Raw genomic sequence first — 22336 nt, 5'->3', positions numbered from 1 at the left:
AAATAATCTGTTTATTTAACATAAGTCACAAATAAGGTCTAAACTTTAGATCACATTGTACAGATTTTAGAACGCCATCGCAGCCATTTTGACAGGTCAACCAACATTACATTTACGAACCTGTACGTCAATGTCATGTATAGTCTTAATCTTAACTGTAAAATACAGACTACAGAGCATAACATAACCTAAAAACTATGTTATGCAGTAGAAACTTAAATGTTTTCCACACAAATTATAAGAAAACCATAACAAAATGGGTCCCAATAGGACTCGTACGATTAAAAAGTTCTGCAGAACCAAAAACAAAAACATACTCCCATACAATTCTTTTCCCAAAAACAGACTTTCCTGCGCGATCTAATAGTGCGAGAAAAGATGAGATTCAAAAGGTAAATTACGAATAAAATTGATTCTATACAATTCTTTGCTCCTTTTTAACGACTTATTTAAGTTAACTCTTAGTTGTCAAACCGATTTGCGTTTGAAAAAGCCTTTTTCAAACGCAACACGTACATGTTAAGAAAGTTGTATATTTTTAGGCTGCGAAGTTTTCTGAGCTTTACAGCTGGCAGAGACAACACCTGAAAGGGCCAGAGTTCGTGTTGCACGATGGGCCGCCCTACGCTAACGGAGATTTGCACATGGGACATGCTGTTAATAAGGTATTATAAATACTTTTTTACAGTTTCACAAATAATTAAATTAAACTAATCTAGACATGGTGAAATAATCAAAGTTACAGTTTTGCATAAGACTCCGAGTGCATGACTTAATTTATTGAATACTTTATTAGTTAGTAACTAAGTACAGTAGAATCCGTTTATTATGACATCGAAAGGAATTGACAAACACGTCATAATAAGCGGACGTCATACAAAACGTTTTGTGAAATGAAAAACCTTTTTTATGTAAATATGTATGTACTTAAGTATTTTAATACAGAAACATAGTAAATACATATGTCTACATACATATTAAATCAAAATCAAAATTGTACATAATCAGCACATTATAACACATACAAGTGTATTTTTTACTGTAAGAAATCTGTAATTTTTGACTGCTTTTGTTTTTTTCATTTTATTGTAAAAACAGTCTCTAATACTATTGTCATTATAACCGGACATAATTTATTAAAAATGGGTCATAATAAGCGACATGTCACTGTAAGGGAAGTCATTATATCCGACTTTTTTTATAAAGAATTTTATATGAAAACCAAACTTCGTGGTGTAATTACGTCATAATAACCGGTTGGTCAATATAGGCGGAGTCACAATAAACGGATTCTACTGTAAGTAAATATTCTTCATTGCACCACAAAGAAAACATTTAAAAACAGAGTTACAATGTAAAGAAAAGTAGCAACAGGCGGTCTTATCGCTGCAAGCGATCTTTTAGTATTTCATGACAACTGCTAAGTAATAAAGTAAATAGGACCAATGTTATTTGGCCCGAGCCAAGCTGCATGGCATTGCAATGACAGTGCGGCCAAGTCATCATTATTTTGCGTGTCCTCACAGCGTGAGCATACGCGTGAGGCAATTTCCTCGCGCACAAACCGGGCAGTGTAGAATTGCCTTGGCAGAGGCTTTCTGCCCCTTTATAAGAATTCACTGTTTATTTCATTGTATGTATAAAATTATTATATTATCCCTTATAATTATGCTCTCATCAGTTTTTTTCTTGATAATGTGAACTTTTATCAAAAAATTGGTATAAGAATTTAGAGTCTGTCTTACTTTGCACTGATTTGAAGAACAAAGTAAGGCAGTATCATTTTAAAAAAAACCGGTCAAGTGCGAGTTCGTTTTACTCGCGCACCGAGGCTTCCGTACAAACTTAGCATTATCTTGTGTAACTATAAAGGCAAAAGACTCCTGAACAGAAGTACCTATATTAAGTATATTTATGTTCAGCGCCATCTATCGGCAAATTGTTTTTCGAAGATATCATGTGAACCGATTTCAAATGAATTTTTGAAGGGTTCCTTGCCATTTATGACGTATTTAAAAAAAAACTACTTACTAGTTCTCATTCAAACCAATTTTCGGTGGAAGTTTGCATGTTAATGTATATCATATATTTTTTTTAGGTTTATCATTCTCTTATTTTAGAAGTTACAGGGGTGGGGGGACACTCATTTTACCACTTTGGAAGTGTCTCTCGCGCAAACTATTCAGTTTAGAAAAAAATTATATTAGAAACCTCAATATCATTTTTGAAGACCTATCCCACACATATGGGTTTGATGAAAAAAGATTTTTTGAGCTTCAGTTCTAAGTATGGGGAACCCCCAAAACTTATTGGTTTTTTTTTCTATTTTTGTGTGAAAGTCTTAATGCGGTTCATAGAATACATCTACTTACCAAGTTTGAACAGTATAGCTCCTATAGTTTCGGAAAAAAGTGGCTGTGACATAAACGTACAGACAGACGGACATGACGAATCTATAAGGGTTCCGTTTTTTGCCCTTTGGCTACGAAACCTTAAAAATAATAAAAAAAATAATTCTTTCAATGTGTCTGGGTTAGCGTTTTTCACAACTATTCCAAATTTCAAATCGATAGCTTAAGTGCTTCTCGAGATATTTAGCGATGTGACAGAGAGACAGACAGACAGACGGACTGACGGCCAGAGTTGCTTAATAAGGGTTCCTTTTGTACATTTTTGGTACGGAACCCTAAAAATAAAAATAAAATATTTTGTATCAAATAAAGGAAAAAATTCATTTGGCAAGACTCAAACTCGTAATTCTAGGACACCAACCTGCCACTTTTGCCAACTGAGCTACCTACACTCACCCATTGATAGCAAATATTTGCACCATTATTTCAAAGCAATACAGAATATTACACAAACTCAGCGTAGGGGGCGCCACTAGCACAAACAGTAAACAAACCACCTTGTTTGTTATTTATTTGTAACAAATAATCTGTAAAAAGTTCTCAAAAAACTGATAATGGCACAGTATATAACTTACTGTATGGTTTATGACCACCCCACACTAAAGTCTTATGAGCGTCGCCGTCTAGTCAGCGCTATGGAAAATGGCGTCGCTGCGCAGTTGCACCAACGTTGCGTCAAGCAGCAGCCATACAGTTGACTAGACGCTAGTATGGGGTGGCCCTTACGGTTTGTGCTAGTGATGCACTCTGGCGGCAGAACATTGCAGTAATACTAATATAAATCCAACAAAATAAATAAATTTCCATTTTTTCAGATAATAAAAGACATAAACAACCGCCATCAAGTCCTCCTCGGCCACAAAGTCCACTACGTCCCCGGGTGGGACTGCCACGGGCTCCCGATTGAGCTCAAAGCCCTCCAACAAACCAAAACGACAAAAAAATCAGCGCCATCTAACATTGAAACACAAAAGCAAGAAACAACGCCATCTAGTGCTGTGGAAATACGTCAAGTGGCGAGGAAGTTTGCGTTGGAAACTATAGAGAGACAGAAGGCACAGTTCGAGAGCTGGGGAGTCATGGCTGATTGGGATAAGCAGTGTTACAGGTATGTGTCTATCAGTGGTGGGGTTTCAATACTTGCCTATTTTTAGATACTATTCTTTTTTTTTTAAGATATAAAATAAACATACATATTATCAAAGAGGATTTGAAATAGAGGTGATTGTCAAAGAAAACTTTGTAGCTACGTAAAATTACTGCCATCTTTCGACACATGATGATTTTAAACCATAGAGACTATACATCTCTATTGTATTGTAGTAATTATTTATTTTAAGATTATTATAATGTAATGTTTACCCAGGTATTGGCTGTTGTATTTATAAATGTTGTTATGTATTTTTCATGTCACTATACATATGATGTTACTATAAATGTTGTATTGACTTGTAAAAGAGCCCTTGAGGCCTACTTGCAGAAAAAAATTTTGAATTGATCAAACTTTTAGAACGCCATTTGACTTTGATCCTTATTTTTTCACTGATATGTGTTGAATTTGTTAAATGTCGAAAAGTGGCGCCATCTTACCGGGCATAACCCAAAGATTGTGGTTGTGGCGCCATCGCTCGAAACGATGTCCTTTGGCCTTTGATCTATTAGATGGCGCCACTTTTTGATATTTAACTTTGACACATCAAACAGAACAAGGATCAAACGGAATATTATTGATGCTCGCTACTATTGGTGTGTTTTTAGGGTTCCGTAGCCAAATGGCAATAAACGGAATCCTTATAGATTCGTCATGTCCGTCTGTCTGTCCGTTTATGTCACAGCCACTTTTTTCCGAAACTATAGGAACTATACTGTTCAAACTTGGTAAGTAGATGTATTCTATGAACCGCATTAAGGTTTTCACACAAAAATAGAAAAAAACAATAAATTTTGGGGGTTCCCCATACTAATGCTGACAACAAACACAACCAGCCATCCACCTCCAACCATGGCCTGAACACAGAATTTTTTTTTCCAATAAGTTCACAACAACCTAATACATCTAAGCACTTCGTTCAGCAATTATGAATTATTATGAATTATGAAAAAAAAAATATTAGAAACCTCAATATCATTTTTAAAGACCTATCCATAGATACCCCACACGTATGGCTTTGATGAAAAAATTTTTTTTGAGTTTCAGTTCTAAGTATGGGGAACCCCCAAAATTTATTGTTTTTTTTTTTTCTATTTTTGTGTAAAAATCTTAATGCGGTTCATAGAATACATCTACTTACCAAGTTTGAACAGTATAGCTCTTATAGTTTCGGAAAAAAGTGGCTGTGACATAATCGGACCGACAGACGGATATGACGAATCTATAAGGGTTCCGTTTTTTGCCATTTGGCTACGGAACCCTATTACTAAGACTCCGCCGTCCGTGCGTGAACCGTGATAGCTAGACAGTTGAAATTTTCATAGATGATGTGTTTCTGTTGCCGTTATAACAACAAATACTAAAAAGTACGGAACCCTCGGTGGGCGAGTCCGTCTCGCACTTGTCCGGTTTTTTGGTATCATGACTCACAAGAGTTTATATAAGCTGGTGTGGTGAAAAGGGTATTTGTTACAGGACCCTGGATAACGGCTATGTGAAGAGCCAGTTGGAGCTGTTCTACGAGATGTACGAGAAGGGGCTGATCTTTAGGGCTTTGAAGCCCGTCTATTGGTCGCCGTCGTCCAAGTAAGTCTTCTCTTGGTCCCACACCCCACACTGGCTGGTATATAACGTTATTGACCGAGTGTTAGCGAAATGGTGACCATTTCAGCGAAATGGTCGATTAAGCGATTTTTGAAATGGCGGAGCCATACATTTATTCAACTATGCTCGCGAGGTCTACAGGTCTCCGGGCCACTAGTATAACTTTGTGTGACAGGTAAAACATAGTAAAATACTATCACATTCTCCTTGTCACACGATGTTATACGAAAGGGGACTACGGCAGTGGGACAAATCAAATGTTTGGCAGGTAGGAACAGTTGGTGTGGGAAAATAATAACGTTGTTTTTACTGTTTTCCTCGCTTTTTTTTTCAAATTTTCTCATCACCTAAACCTTCCCTGGACTTCCACAAATATTTCAATACCAAAATAGCCAAATCGGTCCAGTCTTTCGGAAGTTATGCGATCACATATATTTTTTATTTATATACATAGATATATAGGGATCGTGCGCGTTGGAGGGTCTGCCATCTTGTGGTCTGAATCGGAACCATAAACATGCACATGTACACGTCACGTGTTTTCTTGTGCATAGTCGGTCGGTTCTGCCATCTTGTGGGCTACATCGGAACAATAAACATTACATTTACGCCTCGCGCCAAAAATCTGACGGCTCCTGTGCTGCCTCCTACAGTTCATGCAGCTCCCTATATATTTATTTATTTATTTGTCTGTTGACAGAACAGCCCTAGCAGAAGCCGAGTTGGAGTACGACCCTCAGTTCAAGAGTACAGAAGTGTACGTCAGCTTCCCGCTCGACTCCGTGCCGGACAACATCAGAGATGCTGTGAAGGGGTAAGCTAGATTGTACTAAGAAACCCAACAAGTGCGAGTCGGACTCGCCCACTGAGGGTTCCGTACAATTTTAAACTATTTTTTACAAGTTTATACATAGTTCTAGGTCAATAGAAAATACTCTATAAATTGATTCCCCTGAGAGTGTCGAACGAAATATACACTTTTTGCGGCATATACGGCCGTATTTTTGTTTACGTTAATTTAGAATTTTGATTTTCTTTTATCTCGATACCTGCACGCGTTCCCGAGATAATGGGTCTTGACAAACATACAGACGGACGGACCACAAAGTGTGTGCGAATAGGTAATTCGCAACTCGTGTCGATTTAAAACACTCCCTTCGGTCGTGTTTTAATTTATCGCCACTCGTTTCGAATTTCCTATTTTTCGCACTTGTATCGTAATGTACTATTTTGTTTGTTTCTTTTTCTTCATTATTCCTCGTGTGTTTTTTGTAATGTTTAAATATGTAGGTATCTTTATGTGTTATCTGTCGTGGCGTCACCGAATGGACCCTACGGAAGACCAGCGCTGGCTTTTTTGCTAGCATTATGCTGAGTTGGGTCCATTTCTAATGATGTCTTCTTTTCTTGCTGTTGTTGTCTGTACACTCAGCCAAGAAAGTGTTTTACCACTTTTCGACTCTATTACTTGACAAATAGAGTCGAAAAGTGGTAAACCACTTTCTTGGCTGACTGTACATTGTCTGTACGTTCATACATGGTTTGTGATTGTCACGAATACATATATTTTATTTTGAGGTTATAAAAAATATAACCTGAAAAAAGAAGGTATAGAAAAAAACGGTCCTCTTTCAGTGAGACCCTCTCAGCTATCATCTGGACGACGACCCCGTGGACGCTGGTGGCTAATCGCGCCATCTGCTTCAGCGCACAGCTCCTGTACAGCATCATAAGGGTGGAAGGGCTCGGGGGGCTGTTCCTCGTGGCCAGCGAGCTGGTTGAGCAGTTGCAGAACACGCTAGAACGAGCGGTGCAGAGGATCGCAGAGGTTGAAGGTATTTTCAATTCAATTTAAAAATATAGTATTTAGTATTTTTTTATTCTTTTTAAAAGAAAAATCTCATTCCTTTAAACGAGCAATTTTTGTATTTCGGGGATCTCGGAAACGGCTCTAACGAATTCGATGAAATTTGCTATATGCGGGTTTTCGGGGGCGAAAAATCGATCTAGTCTGTACCCCAAAGTACTGTTTTGTGTAACGAGTTCTTTTTTTCAGTTGTTCCCATTGTTTTCAGGCGCTGCGCTCACAGGCGCCCGCTACCACCACAAGATACTGAACCAATCATTTCCACTCCTCGCGGCAAGTCACGTGACAGCTTCCAAGGGCACGGGCTTAGTGCACACTGCCCCCGCACACGGCCCCGAGGACTTCCTAGTGGGGCTGGAACACAATATACCGGTGGTAAGTGCTTTTACATTTGTACCACCACAGGATACTCGACCAGTCGTTCCCACTCCTCGCAGTACATCATGTGTCGGCCTCTAAAGGCCTCTAGTGCACACGGCCCCGAGGACTTCCTAGTGGGGCTGGAACACAATATACCGGTGGTAAGTGCTTTTACATTTGTACCACCACAGGATACTCGACCAGTCGTTCCCACTCCTCGCAGTACATCATGTGTCGGCCTCTAAAGGCCTCTAGTGCACACGGCCCCGAGGACTTCCTAGTGGGGCTGGAACACAATATACCGGTGGTAAGTGCTTTTACATTTGTACCACCACAGGATACTCGACCAGTCGTTCCCACTCCTCGCAGTACATCATGTGTCGGCCTCTAAAGGCCTCTAGTGCACACGGCCCCGAGGACTTCCTAGTGGGGCTGGAACACAATATACCGGTGGTAAGTGCTTTTACATTTGTACCACCACAGGATACTCGACCAGTCGTTCCCACTCCTCGCAGTACATCATGTGTCGGCCTCTAAAGGCCTCTAGTGCACACGGCCCCGAGGACTTCCTAGTGGGGCTGGAACACAATATACCGGTGGTAAGTGCTTTTACATTTGTACCACCACAGGATACTCGACCAGTCGTTCCCACTCCTCGCAGTACATCATGTGTCGGCCTCTAAAGGCCTCTAGTGCACACGGCCCCGAGGACTTCCTAGTGGGGCTGGAACACAATATACCGGTGGTAAGTGCTTTTACATTTGTACCACCACAGGATACTCGACCAGTCGTTCCCACTCCTCGCAGTACATCATGTGTCGGCCTCTAAAGGCCTCTAGTGCACACGGCCCCGAGGACTTCCTAGTGGGGCTGGAACACAATATAGCGGTGGTAAGTGCTTTTACATTTGTACCACCACAGGATAATCGACCAGTCGTTCCCACTCCTCGCAGTACATCATGTGTCGGCCTCTAAAGGCCTCTAGTGCACACTGCCCCCGCACACGGCCCCGAGGACTTCCTAGTGGGGCTGGAACACAATATACCGCTGGTAAGTGCCGAAGAAAAGATGAGATATATATAACGCGAGTCGGTTTCACTTACAAATATTACAATTTGGTTAGCAGTAGCCCGCACACTAGGTCAAGCCTGTGTCGTGAGGACTCTGGGAGATTTATCAGTAAGATGATGCGCAAAATACAGATCAAATAGGAGTTCACGAATATAAATGGATAGTCTGATTTAAAGTTGCACGCTACACTTTAATTATTTGGATATTTTTAAGTTATATTACATCAGGCCTGTTGCTGGTGCCACATGGAGCAGGGTTGCCAGAGACAGGAACGAATGGAGAAGGCTGGAGGAGGCCTATGCCGACTGGCAAGCGGGCACCCAATACACTTAACAACACATCAACGAATAAACAAATAAACAGCATTTGGGTGTCATGACAAAAGGCTATAATATATAATATAATATAAAGTTATATCTACTCAAAATCACTTTCTGTCCTAATAGAACAAAAAAGTGTCTAATGATTTTTATTTCGATTCAGTTACAATTTTCCATAGACTTCGTGTGACAGGAATGGAGGTATAGAAAAATGTATGGACATTTCGGGACACATTTTTCTCCTGTTAGGATCGTAAGAGCTCGCGACAAATATTTCAAGAATTCAAACAATTAAGGTGAACCTACTCACAAAATGGATTTAAAAAGTCGTGTTTTGGATCACAATACGGCTGCCATGAATTTAATTAGCAATCTCGAGGGCTTTCACGAGGGATTTCAGTTATTGGAATCCTGAGTTTTTGATTTGCGTTCGATAGAAAAAAAATTGCGTACATAGGTCTAATATGCATTTAAAAAAATTATAACACATTTTGCACAAACGCTAATCATATGAAAAATATTTCTAAAAAAGCGGCCAAGTGCGAGTCGGACTCGCGCATGAAGGGTTCCGTACCATTTAAGACGTATTAAAAAAAAATCTACTTGCTAGATCTTGTTCAACATTTTACCACTTTGGACACACATTTTACCACTTTGGAACTGTCTCTCGCGCAAACTATTCAGTTTAGAAAAAAATGATGTTAGGAACCTAAATATCATTTTTGAAGACCTATCCATAGATACCCCACACGTATGGGTTTGATGAAAAAAATTTTTTTTTAATTTATTGACGTATTAAAAAAAAAACTATTCACTAGATCTCGTTCAAACCAATTTTCGGTGGAAGTTTGCATGGTAATGTATATCATATATTTTTTTTAGATTTTTCATTCTGTTATTTTAGAAGTTACAGGGGGGGGACACACATTTTTTCACTTTGGAAGTGTCTCTCGCGCAAACTATTCAGTTTAGAAAAAAAATATATTAGAAACCTAAATATCATTTTTGAAGACCTATCCATAGATACCCCACACGTATGGGTTTGATGAAAAAAATTTTTTTTTTTAATTTTTATGATGTATTAAAAAAAACTACTTACTAGATCTCGTTCGAACCAATTTTCGGTGGAAGTTTGCATGGCAATGTATATCATATATTTTTTTTAGTTTTTTCATTCCGTTATTTTAGAAGTTACGGGGAGGGGGACACACATTTTACCACTTTGGAAGTGTCTCTCGCGCAAACTATTCATTTTAGAAAAAAATGATAGTAGAAACCTCAATATCATTTTTGAAGACCTATCCATAGATACCCCACACGTATGGGTTTGATGAAAAAATATTTTTTGAGTTTCAGTTCTAAGTATGGGGAACCCCCAAAATTTATTGTTTTTTTTTTCTATTTTTGTGTGAACATCTTAATGCGGTTCATAGAATACATCCACTTACTAAGTTTGAACAGTATAGCTCTTATAGTTTCGGAAAAAAGTGGCTGTGACAGAATCGGACAGACAGACGGACATGACGAATCTATAAGGGTTCCGTTTTTTGCCATTTGGCTACGGAACCCTAAAAAGCGCAATATTATGGTTGAGGGAGCTCGGCGATTACTTATTCCCATCTTCTTCTACAAAATTTTACAACACTTCATTTACTTTTCAAGCTGTCCGACTCTGGAACTCCTCGCCCGTTGGCATTAGATGCGCTCAATCTCTTGCTGTGAAGAACATTATTTATCTCTCCCTTAGTGTTTATATAGTACATAGTTATTTTTACTCTGTGACATGCTGCTGTCATATTAGGGTTCCGTAGCCAAATGGCATAAAACGGAACCCTTATAGTTTCGCCATGTCCGTCTGTCTGTCTGTCTGTCTGTCTGTCTGTCTGTCTGTCTGTCTGTCTGTCTGTCTGTCTGTCCGAGGCTTTGCTCCGTGGTCGTTAGTGCTAGAGAGCTGAAATTTGGCATGGATATATAAATCAATAAAGCCGACAAAGTCGTACAATAAAATCTAAAAATTTAATTTTTTTTAGGGTACCTCCCCTACTCGTAAAGTGGGGGTGAATTTTTTTTTTCGCTTCAACCCTAGAGTGTGAGGTATCGTTGGAAAGGTCTTTCAAAACTAATAGGGGTTTTCAAGGAACATTTTTTGATAAAGTGAATATATTCGGAGATAATCGCTCCGAAAGAAAAAAAAAATGTGTCCCCCCCCCTCTAACTTTTGAACCATAGGTCCAAAAAATATGAAAAAAATCGTGGAAGTAGAGCTTAAGAAAGACATTAAACGAAAACTATAGCGGACATGATCAGTTTAGCTGTTTTTGAGTTATCGCAAAAAGTTTTCCCTTCATAGTAAAAAGACTTACTTTAATTAGGTACCGATTATGCAAATTTGCCTATTTGTTTAACTCGGGTGAAAGGTACCATTTACTACACTTTAAGCTCCAGTTTAGCTTATTGTGACGGAAGAGTAACTACGGAACCCTACACTGAGCGTGGCCCGACATGCTCTTGGCTGGTTTTTATTTAGCTATGTTTCGGTTAATTTTATATATATTTATATGTATGTTTATGTATGTCTATTTGTATTCCTTATATGTGTATGTTTATTCACTGTAATTGTGTGTGTGAATGTAGGCTTCATAACGGTTTAGCAACACCTACTTTTTCGATTAACTTCTCTATTTCCGCTACCCAAAGGTTGTCTGGAAGAGATCGCTTTTTAGCGATAAGACCGCCTGTTGTCTGCCTCTAAATTTAATCAATGGTTTATTTTTCTTGTATATTTTTACTGAGGTGTGCCAATAAAGAGTATTCTATCTATCTATCTATTTTTATTTTTTTAGGGACACAAGGAAATAAAATTAATAAACATGATATCCGCGCTCCCGAGCACGCACTTTCATCTCGCTCCTGCTAACGCTCAGTAAGAGTGTGGGAACAACACGAACTTACTACACCGTAAATAGTCAGTCAAAAGATATTTTGGTCCGAAGAAAAATATGGTTAGACTTTCTTCTGATCCAAACATCAATTTCTACCAGTTACCAGTTAAATCATACGGTTTCAGGAATGCAACGTGGACGAATCCGGGCTGTACCGCGACCTCGGCTCTCTGAACGGCCTCTTCGTGCTCGGCCGCGGGCAGGAGGCCGTCATCTCGCTGCTCGGCGACCAGGTGTTGAGGCGAGGTATAGTCCCTGTACTGAGGGTCACCGAGCCCGTCCACTGGGCCTCGCTGATGATCAGCGTCGAGGAGTGTGCCATGTGGCTCACACCGCGACACCAAGCTGCGTGAGGACCGTTAAACGCAATTTAATTTTGTGTAATTGTTTTTAGTTAGTTTTGGGCTGTTATGTATATTTAGTTGTTTTTGATGTCTCATGCTGTGAAAGTGGGTCGTTGTTGTTCTAATAAGTGTGCAAAAATGATACGTTCTGCACTAGAACATTTTACTTCCCAGTAGATTTTTTCTTTTATATTACATGTACGATTTCGTCGAAATGAAAATTAGAGTGTTTAACTCGGGTGAAAAGCACCATTTCAGTGTACACCATGAGTGCCTTTCATCCCTCGGCTACATATTTTCCTAGGTGTCCACACGCACTCGTACCCGCTGGACTGGCGGACCAAGAAGCCGGTCATATTGCGGGCCAGCCACCAGTGGTTCATTCATACCGAGGCCTTGAAGAAGAAGGCTTTAGTAAGTATCCGTATTGTTTCTTAAGAACTAAACTCCAACAATATAAAAATTCTATAAAAAAGGTCTCTTCATCAAAGTATCCCATCTACTATTCACCAGGAAGCATTGGAACGCGTTGAGATCCTGCCGTCCTCCAGCGCGCAGCAGTCCCGGCAAGGCTTCCGGGCCCGCGTCGCCGCGCGCGCCTACTGGTGCGTGTCGCGGCAGCGCGCCTGGGGCGTGCCCATACCGTGTCTCTATCATGACGGGAAGCCTATAGTCCACAGGTTGCATTCTTGTTTACATTTAGTGCTATCTAGCTAATACTCGATAAATATAAGAAACAAAAGAGGGCTTCGTTTGGATCCCTGTGGTACACCAGAACTACCATGAAACGGAAGAAAATAACAGCCGCGGATGTTAACGAGTCGCGAACGATTTCGGAGGTAACAGTTTAACAATCTAAGTAAAAACATTCTGTAAATATAATGTGTTTGGTTTTAGTGTAGAAAAGATATTGCGACCAACTTTGTCGAATGCTTTGGCGGATGACAGTTCTGAATGATTCACGGTTACTTTCACTAGACTTGAATCGACCGGGATATGAACCGATGACCTTTTTTTGTTTTCGAGCTCCCGATATTTCGACGCAGCTACATGCATCTTGTTCACGGGTAACTGGAGATAGCGGGTAGGTGTTAAAATTGTGTAGACCGAGCTCGGTCTACCCTCATGCGTGCGCGTCGGCTGTAAAAGGTAATCAAATCACGGTTCATATCCCGGTCGATTTAAGTCCAGTGCTTTAGCGGATTCCGTATCTCTGGAATTCAAATAGTATATTCAGATTGTATGCGATAAGAGGTACTGTTATATAATTTTAATTAGTATCTCGTTATGATGTGGGCAGGCGCGTCATCGCCCGCCTGCTGCAGCGCGGGGCGGACGCGTGGTGGACGGCGCCGGCGGCCGAGCTGCTGCCGCCGGCGCTGGCCGAGGAACTCGGGGTTAACGTCGCAGAGGTCACCAAAGGAGAGGTATTTTATCTATACACCGTGTTTTTTTTGATTTGCGTTAATTTCAAGGGTGCATTCCTGAGCTTAAATTAAGTAACTTTCTCAAAGACACCGGTATTCTAATTAACTCCATTTCGGAGATAATCAACATTTTATTTTTATCTTATAAAGCTCTTACGAGTGTATACACTTACCTTAGAGCCCGTTCACATATTGATTAGTGTGTAGTACGGGTTAATAAATTTGCTACTAAACGTAAGTACTATCTCGGACGATCGATGTTCCAAATGACATTGACATGTCACAGTTTTCAATTGTTTGATTGAGATAAATGTAATGCCCGTGCAACAACAACGCTATATGCAACATTTAATTACTTTTTATAATAAAAAAAAGAAAATTAACTATGTCATGTAGTTTCCTTAAACGTATTTATTTATTTGTTGAGGAGATAACACAGAAAACATACATAGCATGAACAAAAAAGACTTAAATAGCATAAATGGGTGCCGTTCAATTTTAATACAAACTTTTAGCATAATTTCATTTAACTACTATTGAAACTCATAATAAACATTATGTATAAAAACAAAACATATAAAGTTGTTAGTCATACTAATTTAATGACAGAATGCTCTATCATCATAAAAACATTCTTCATAACAATCCTTAGGAATAATTTTACTTGTTATAACATTCATTTCGTATAATAATTAAAATATAGTACTAAATTTTAACGAATGGTGACATAGTGTTCTATGATAAATATACTTGGTGTCAATCAAACTATTAAATTATAGTAATTATACAACAATCTACCTATTCAACTTTAAAGCTGGTCGCCGTTAGGTACGACGACGAGCGAAGCGAGGAGGAGTGTTAGGTAGAACTGCGACCATATGGGGAGAACCATATGTCTTGGAAATTGTATTTTTGCTTGTTCATTTTCACTAGGCGTTTATATGAAGTTTATCTGAATCCTTTAGGAACCACAAAGGTTCCAACTCACACTGGCCGCTGCTTTGCGGTAAAATGATATATGTCGACAGACGTAAAGTACGGATGTAGGTAAGTTTGACGCTTAGAAAAATCGATTATGTTCCATGCAAATATAATGTTTTATGTTTTTTTATTAATTAGTAATTCAGTGTTGTTAAACTTTCTGCAAACTCAATCAAATAAAGTTTATGAACGATTTCCCGTGGTTTGATTGTGAAACCACACCTTCAATATTATGCTGTTGGTTTTCATGAATAAAAAACGTTCTGAGTATATAATAGTATACAAAGTGAACATTATACTGGTTGCCTGTTATGCAAATACATTACTATGCTACTAAACTATAATTACTTTCGAAATTATGCAATTCGTTTTTATTGTATTTGTTTTTATACCAAATCATAATTTCTGCATTTCAAAATTATGCAATTCAAATTATGCAAAATGAAATTTCGCAAATTGTTATTATTAAAAACATTACACACCCAGCATAAATGTCCTTAAATACAGATGCTTCCATATACGTATCTCACGAAGAACATATGTGACGATCCACGGTAAAAGGTACCTTATGGCGGTTGGCGCTTACGTTGCATAGCATGGCATTAGTATTGGAGCGTCGTAAATAACAGCGTAAGCGCCAACCGCCATAAGGTACCTTTTACCGTGGATCGTCACATATACCTAATACCACTTAATACTTAACACTAACATGCGGTTTACAACATTACGTGTTTAGAGAGACTAAGTATATATACGTATGCACATAAACTAATTACTTAGACTTTGTATATATGTAACTAAATAGGAAGAAAAAGTTAGTTACATATAAAGTTATTTACCAATACCCCGAAGTTAACGGAATTCAAAAAAACAAGGTGTATGTCGGGAATCGTGGGCGTATCATAATAGATAAAGCACATTAAAAGCTTCAATAATGGATGACGAGGGCTTTCCATGAAACACGACGTTCGACTCACAGTTTTTACTGGACAATACTGATTACAAATCACAGCACACGTCACATTTCTTATCGTAAGCAAGCCAGTGGGTTTGACCCAAAAACCGCCGGCGACGTCACCTCCTCCCGTCCTCTTCTGGAGATTGACAGCATAACTTCAGTTGTTCTTGATTTCAATTGGGTACTTGACACATGTTGAATATTATAACAAAATTTAGTTAAATGGATAGAAAATGAGCCATCCATTATAAAAAAGTGAAATTAAAAAAATTATATTGAGATTATAAAAAAATACAAGGCTCCGAAGTCTCAAAAAAAAAATTGTTTTTTGTTTTTCTAAAATAGAAAAGAAAATGGTACCATTCGATTCCTTAAATTTTATTGAAAAATAAATTGTACGACAACTATACACATAAACGCAATATTTCAGGGTCGAAATGGCAATTTCCTTGATCTTCCATACATTTAGGACAGACTTATATGATGTGACGTCATATCACCTTATCATTTTGTTAGAGGCGTTTCCATCGTCAAGTGCGAGCGTCAGACTTTAACTCTCATTTCTGATCTTTGTGTTGCTTAAATGCCATGAGTCCCATATAGACATTTGATCCTCAGGAAAATAAAGATCGTTTGACATTATTTACAAAAAAACAGTCAAGTAGCCAATTGTTTTAACAGCGCACTCTATGGCGCCTTGGCGGAACTGTGTCAAACGCCACTCAGGTGTAACGTAACACTCTAGTTTGCTCTATTTGTCAGATACGGCGTGATGAAACGCCTCTTAAAGGCGATAGATGAGACAATTCAGTCGTTCTCCGATATATATACACCGTGTTTTTTTTTATTTCCGTCAATTTCAAGGGTGCATTCCTGGGCTTAAATTAAGTGCAAGTGGTAATTAACCGCAAAAGCAGTTTGGCGAGTAACTTTAATAGTATTTTATGCAACAGTTGTATAAGAAGGGTCAAAAAAGGCGAGTGGCGTGAGTTACAATGTGAGCCGGAGCCGAAGGCGTAGGCGAACATTGTAAAGGAATACGCCACGAGAATTTTTTGACCTACTTATACAACGTTGCATACAATATTTTTCCTACGAGTCAACAAAAATAAATCTTAATTTAGGTAAACAAATTACAGCAAAAGTATATAGCCAAGACGCGCGAGCATACCTTGTTACGCGCCCGGCCCGCCCCGGGCCGCGGCCGGTCGGTCCGCGACACCTCCTCGTAACTCATGAGGCCCTGGTACTTGCTACTTGCTAAATTAATTTTTTGGACAGTTTTTTCTCAATTTTGGCCACCGTAGCCTACGGAGACTAATAAGCAACGCTAAGCGGTCTTCGTAGTCTATGGGTGTTGCTATATTACGGGTGTCACATGCGTGTTTCTGACTTATGAAGTAATTATTTTTACTATGCAACCAAATGAATATTTTGTAAGTTGGCAGCAATGCACTTAGTTTAAAACTGTATTCGTTTTGGTTTTGTTAGGTTGGTAGCCATTAATCGCAGTAACGTTATAGCTTATAAAAGCACAAGAGCTTTTATGAGGAATAGACAATATAGACTTTTCTTGAAATCTTTTATGTATGTTCTTATATTCGTGTTAATGAATGCATAAATGACAGATAACAGTAGAGGAGTAGGAAAAATTGATTATGTATGTGCCTTTGAAAAATAAATGAAAAAAATAAGTAACTTTCTCAAAGACACCGGTATTCTAATTAGCCCCATTTTGGAGATAATCAACAATTATTTTTTATCGTATAAGGCCCCTACGAGCGTGTACACTTGCCTTAAGGCCTGTTTTCATATTGATTAGTGTTTAGTACGAATGTATACATTTGCTACTAAACGTAAGTATTATCTCGGACTTCCGGTTTTCGAAATGACATTGATATGTCACAGTTTTCAATTGTTTGGTTGAGTTAAATGCAATGCCCGTGTTACAACAAAGCTATATGCAACATTTACTACTTTAAAAAATTTCAATATAATAAAAATAAAAAAATAAATTTTTTTCGAAAATTACCTATGTCATTTAGTTTCCTTAATTGTACTTACTTATGCCCCGAAGTTAACGGAATTCAATAAAAACACGGTGTATAGTGTATTTTTATCGACATCGACGTCATCGACTTATCACTTATTCTCCCAATGCTTTCAATCAAACCAAATTGCAGCCGTCACACGACAATATGTTTACTCGTATGATGTGTCTGTCTGTTTCGTATTGTTTGTTGTTGAGTTGTATATTCCAGGATATAATGGACATCTGGCTGGACTCGGGGTCGTCGTGGCGGACGCTGCCGGCGCCGGCCGCGCTGTGCAGCGAGGGCGTGGACCAGCTGACGGGCTGGTTCCAGAGCTCCCTGCTGACGAGCGCCGCCGTCGCCGGCCGCGCCCCATACAAGTATGAACACGGCTACTTGGCCGGATCAACTTTTTAGCCGAGCGTTAGCGAAGCCGGTTCAGCTTGGGTGTTGGGTGAAAATGCTTTCGTATGTCCGGATGCCTATGCGGGTCGCATTTCTCAACTGGTTCTCATCAAATTTAGTGAGCAGGTATAGGTAGTAGTTAGATTGTCTGATGTTTCGTTTTTAGGGTTCCGTACCTCGAAAGAGAAAAACGGAACCCTTATAGGATCACTTTGTTGTCCGTCCGTCCGTCTGTCTGTCTGTCAAGAACTTTTTTCTCAGGAAGGCGTCCTTTTTCTCAGGAAAGTCTACTGTCCCTTGGAGCTGTGAAAAAATCAAACTTCTAAGACAACGCGATCATAAGATACAGCCGTTTATGCCGCAAATTTTCGACACTCGCAAGGGAATCAAAACCTATAGGGTACTTCCCGTGAACTCAGAATCTTGAAATTTGGTACGAATCAACGTCCTATAGCACAGATAAAGGAAAAATTGCAAAAATCATAAATTTGAACTCCGAGTCCGACTCGCACTTGGCCGGTTTTTTTTATATAAAAAATGTTTAAAATGGTGGAAATTGGCATATTAGGATGTATGTGCCAGTAGGGTGTATGCCTCTATGGCACTTAAGACCATTGTAAGTTCGCTGTCATAATGTATGTTTTTTTTTTAAGTTTATTGCGAGGTGCTACACAGAGCAACTAGTTTATTACTATTCTGCCCCGTGGTTCGAAGAATATTAATGTTGGCACCAATGTACAGTCATCAATGATGAAGTGTATGTAAAAAACTTATGATTTAAAAATTCATCCGCTCTGAATATGGGTAGAGGGTAATTTAACAATATACAGAATGTCTTTCTAATAACCTGCAATATTTTACGATGTGAATATATAGGTTATAAAAAAGCGGCCAAGTGCGAGTCGGACTCACCCATGAAGGGTTCCGTGCCATTTATGACGTATTAAAAAAAACTACTTACTTGTTCTCATTCCAACCAATTTTCGGTGAAAGTTTGCATGGTAATGTATATCATATATGTTTTTTAGATTTTTCATTCTGTTATTTGAGAAGTTACAGGGTGGGGGGGGGGGACACATTTTACCACTTTGGAAGTGTTTCTCGCGCAAACTATTCAGTTTAGAAAAAAATGATATTAGAAACCTAAATATCATTTTTGAAGACCTATCCATAGATACCCCACACGTATGGGTTTGATGAAAAAAGATTTTTTGAATTTCAGTTCTAAAGTATAGGGAACCCCCAAAATTTATTGTTTTTTTTCCATTTTTTGCCATTTGGGTACGGAACCCTAAAAAAACATCTGTATACTTGGAAGATTTCTCGGGCAGATGCTAGTATTTTATAAAATACTATGTTTTGCCAGATGCATCTTCGTGCACGGTTTCGTGGTGGACGCGGAGAGGCGGAAGATGTCCAAGTCTCTGGGCAACGTGATCGCGCCGGAACAGATCATACACGGCGGGGGCAAGCAGCCCGCGTATGGCATCGACACGTTGAGGTAAGTTACTGAGGTGTATTTCGTCAGGCGTCGCAAACACTAAATTATTTTTTAACAAACAGAAACGTCTGCAAACGATGCTTAATAGCATTGAACTCGCTGCCTCTGAATCGATACTCTAGCGCTCTGCAAGTCTCACCTAAGGCAGTAATTTTTCCACTGTTAAAGATAATAGTACATTACTATAGAGGCCGGGAAACGAAGGGTTGCAGGCCAAGTAGATATAGACGGATAGAGATACGCGGCCGGCAACCCCGTTTCTCGCCGAGATGTGTATAGTGCTTTTCTCAAACTTGCAATTAAAACAAAAAATTGTAGTCAATTTGTTTTTTGGCGAACTACTCGGCTCGCCACTCTATCAGCGGTGCCACCGCCGTTGCTTAGCAACGAATATGCACAACAGATCACCGTACTAACTAGCTAACTGAAAAATATTATTTGTTGATGGTTGAATGCCAAGACCTTGTGTCACAATTTGACGTTAAAAAACAAAAGAAGGTTGCTTTACAGTCCTAGGTGTGTAAGGCTGTATGAAATTCCTTTACATATCATCTTCACTCATCGCACCTGATATGTAGTATTCCCGGACCTAATTTGACGTAAGTCATGTCAACATTTCATAACAAGTTTGAGAAAAGATATTTTATTATTCAAGTAGGACGTAGGACGTTTATGGATATTAAATAAACTACAAATAAATCTACATCAAATTTAAATTTATTCTAATCTTAAAACTCACTAATTCCAAAATAATAATTAATCCTTTGACCGCCAAAGTTGTCAACTGACGCACACGGCTACAGTCCAGTATCAACCTTCGTGCATTCCCACAAGGTTCATGGTAACACGCTGCGCACGATAGGCGTGGCGTTCGAAGGGTTAAGGGTTTTATGAGACTGCTAGCTTAACAGTCCAGACGCGATTTATTTATTTAGTATACATTTTATTTTCACACTTGGAGAAACTTTACACCTCCAAATCTTATTAGTATTAGTACTCTGACATTGGGGACCTTTTACATCTCCAGATTTATTGTATTTTTAACCATAGAGACTATACATCTCTATTGTATTGTATTAGTTATTTATTTTATTTTAAGTGTTATGTATTTTTCATGTCACTATATGATGTAACTATAAATGTTATATTGACTTGTAAAAGAACCCTTGAGGCCTACTTGTAGAATTTTTTATTTTATTTTGTATTTGAATTTTGGTTTAACAAAGATCAACCTTGTTCTTGTACTATGGTACAGTTCAACATAGCCCTGAACTTGTGGTAGTAATTACTGAGTTTTGGTTGCCACCCGACCATTTACAACGTGGTGCCGTGACCAGGATATATCTCTAATATTCCAATATTTATTTATTTAATTTTAAATATGATTATAGATGGTGGGTGGCCAGCCACGGAACACAGCATACACAAATCATCGTCCGTAAGAAACTCCTCGACGACTGCCAATCAGAGGTCATCAGGATTCGCGCCATCTTGAAATATCTACTAGGGGTCATTGACCTCCCCCCACTTAAGAACCCATCATTGAACTACTTCGATCAATACATGGTCGCAGAAACGTACAAGTTCTTAAAAGATGTACACGACAATATGAATGAGTTGAGATATAACAGTGCAGTCCAAAACATACTATATTTCATTAGTAATAAGGTATCAGCTTTATATTGTCATTGCGTTAAAGATAGATTATACTGTGCTCCTAAAGCGTCAGAAGCCAGAATAGGGGCTCAGTTGGTGGCTCACACGATGCTAGTCTCTCTATGTAAGGCCATAGCACCTATTTTGCCGCATTTAATCGAAGAGGTATGGAAATATCATCCTTTATATGAAAAACCGTTCTTTTTCACTCAAAATATACCCGTTTTAGAGAATCAAAGCGTAGATACAACGATAATGGATTTAGTTTTAGAATTAAAGAAAGATATAACAGCTTTAACTAAAAACGAAAACTTGAAAAAATTATCTGTTGAAGTAAAATTAAATCCTACACTATATTCCATATTAAACGATTTAAATTCTTTAGATGAAACAAATGAAAGTGTGTTAAATGAGATTTTAGAAGTGTCAGATGTGTGTCTGAGTGTCGAAAGTGTCGAGAAATGGGTGGTAAGTGTCAGTGAGAGCTCCCGAGAGCAGTGTCTGCGGTGTCGCAAGTATAACGCGCAAGAAAATAGTGACAAGTGTTTGAGATGTCAACTTGCTATGGCGTCGATGTAGCCACTAAAGAGTAATATATTATTTTCAGACAACTTTTTCTGGCAAAAAAAAATGAAATGTTAACATTGTTAAATAAATAAAAATACTTTTTTTTTGTGTAAATATTGTACCGATACGTAATCAATTTGTATTATTAAAACTTCTCGGTAAATTTTCAGCAAGTATATTACATTTTTATTAATTTAGCTATGACTATAACAGATTTATTGATGTTTCATTTTCTCAAACACACTTTTTTGCCACGAAAAGTTCTGTCTGATTATTTTAGTTGTAGTCTAAATGTAAATGTCCTGAAAGTGTAAATTAAGAATGTTTTTGAAAATGATAACTGCTTTTTATTAAACGCCAACGTGCCAACGTCAAGCCACGCCACAGACTATATAATAAAATATATAATAATATCAGCTTAATTCATTATATCTGTGGTTCTGTGGCAAAGGTACGTCAAGTGTTGCCATAGATCGAGGTACAGTCAGCATCAAAAGTAGCGGATCAAACAAGGTTTCAAAAGTATCTACCATTCTGTAACAGCTTAACAATAAGTGGTAGTTGTATATGTAGAACAATTAAGACTATAGATGATATACTTTTGAACGTAAATTTTAGATATATATATCTATATTTGGAGAAGTTATCCGGAATATCAGATACTTTTGGCGCGTTGTTTCATCCGCTACTAATGATGCTGACTGCATAGAGATGAAATGGGGGAGGGGGGAGATGACC

The 22336-nt window shown here is 38.6% G+C and overlaps 1 protein-coding gene across 1 annotated transcript; it reads left to right on the top strand.

The window, feature by feature from the left end:
* The first annotated feature begins 123 nt into the window (after positions 1 to 123).
* Positions 124 to 21932, top strand: LOC133530261 (isoleucine--tRNA ligase, mitochondrial). Its single transcript, XM_061868137.1, has 14 exons — positions 124 to 392; positions 543 to 665; positions 3227 to 3519; positions 5038 to 5148; positions 5867 to 5980; positions 6802 to 7001; positions 7242 to 7408; positions 11852 to 11972; positions 12375 to 12484; positions 12584 to 12750; positions 13371 to 13497; positions 17698 to 17849; positions 19241 to 19375; positions 20767 to 21932. The coding sequence occupies exons 1-14, from the start codon at positions 198 to 200 to the stop codon at positions 21608 to 21610; spliced, it is 2859 nt and encodes a 952-aa protein (XP_061724121.1). The 5' UTR covers positions 124 to 197; the 3' UTR covers positions 21611 to 21932.
* The last annotated feature ends 404 nt before the right edge of the window (positions 21933 to 22336 follow it).

Source organism: Cydia pomonella, chromosome 22, assembly GCF_033807575.1.
Source record: "Cydia pomonella isolate Wapato2018A chromosome 22, ilCydPomo1, whole genome shotgun sequence".
NCBI classification, from domain to species: domain Eukaryota; kingdom Metazoa; phylum Arthropoda; class Insecta; order Lepidoptera; family Tortricidae; genus Cydia; species Cydia pomonella.
The sequence above is the reverse complement of the archived record's forward strand: the minus strand, read 5'-3'. Positions and strand labels throughout refer to the sequence as shown.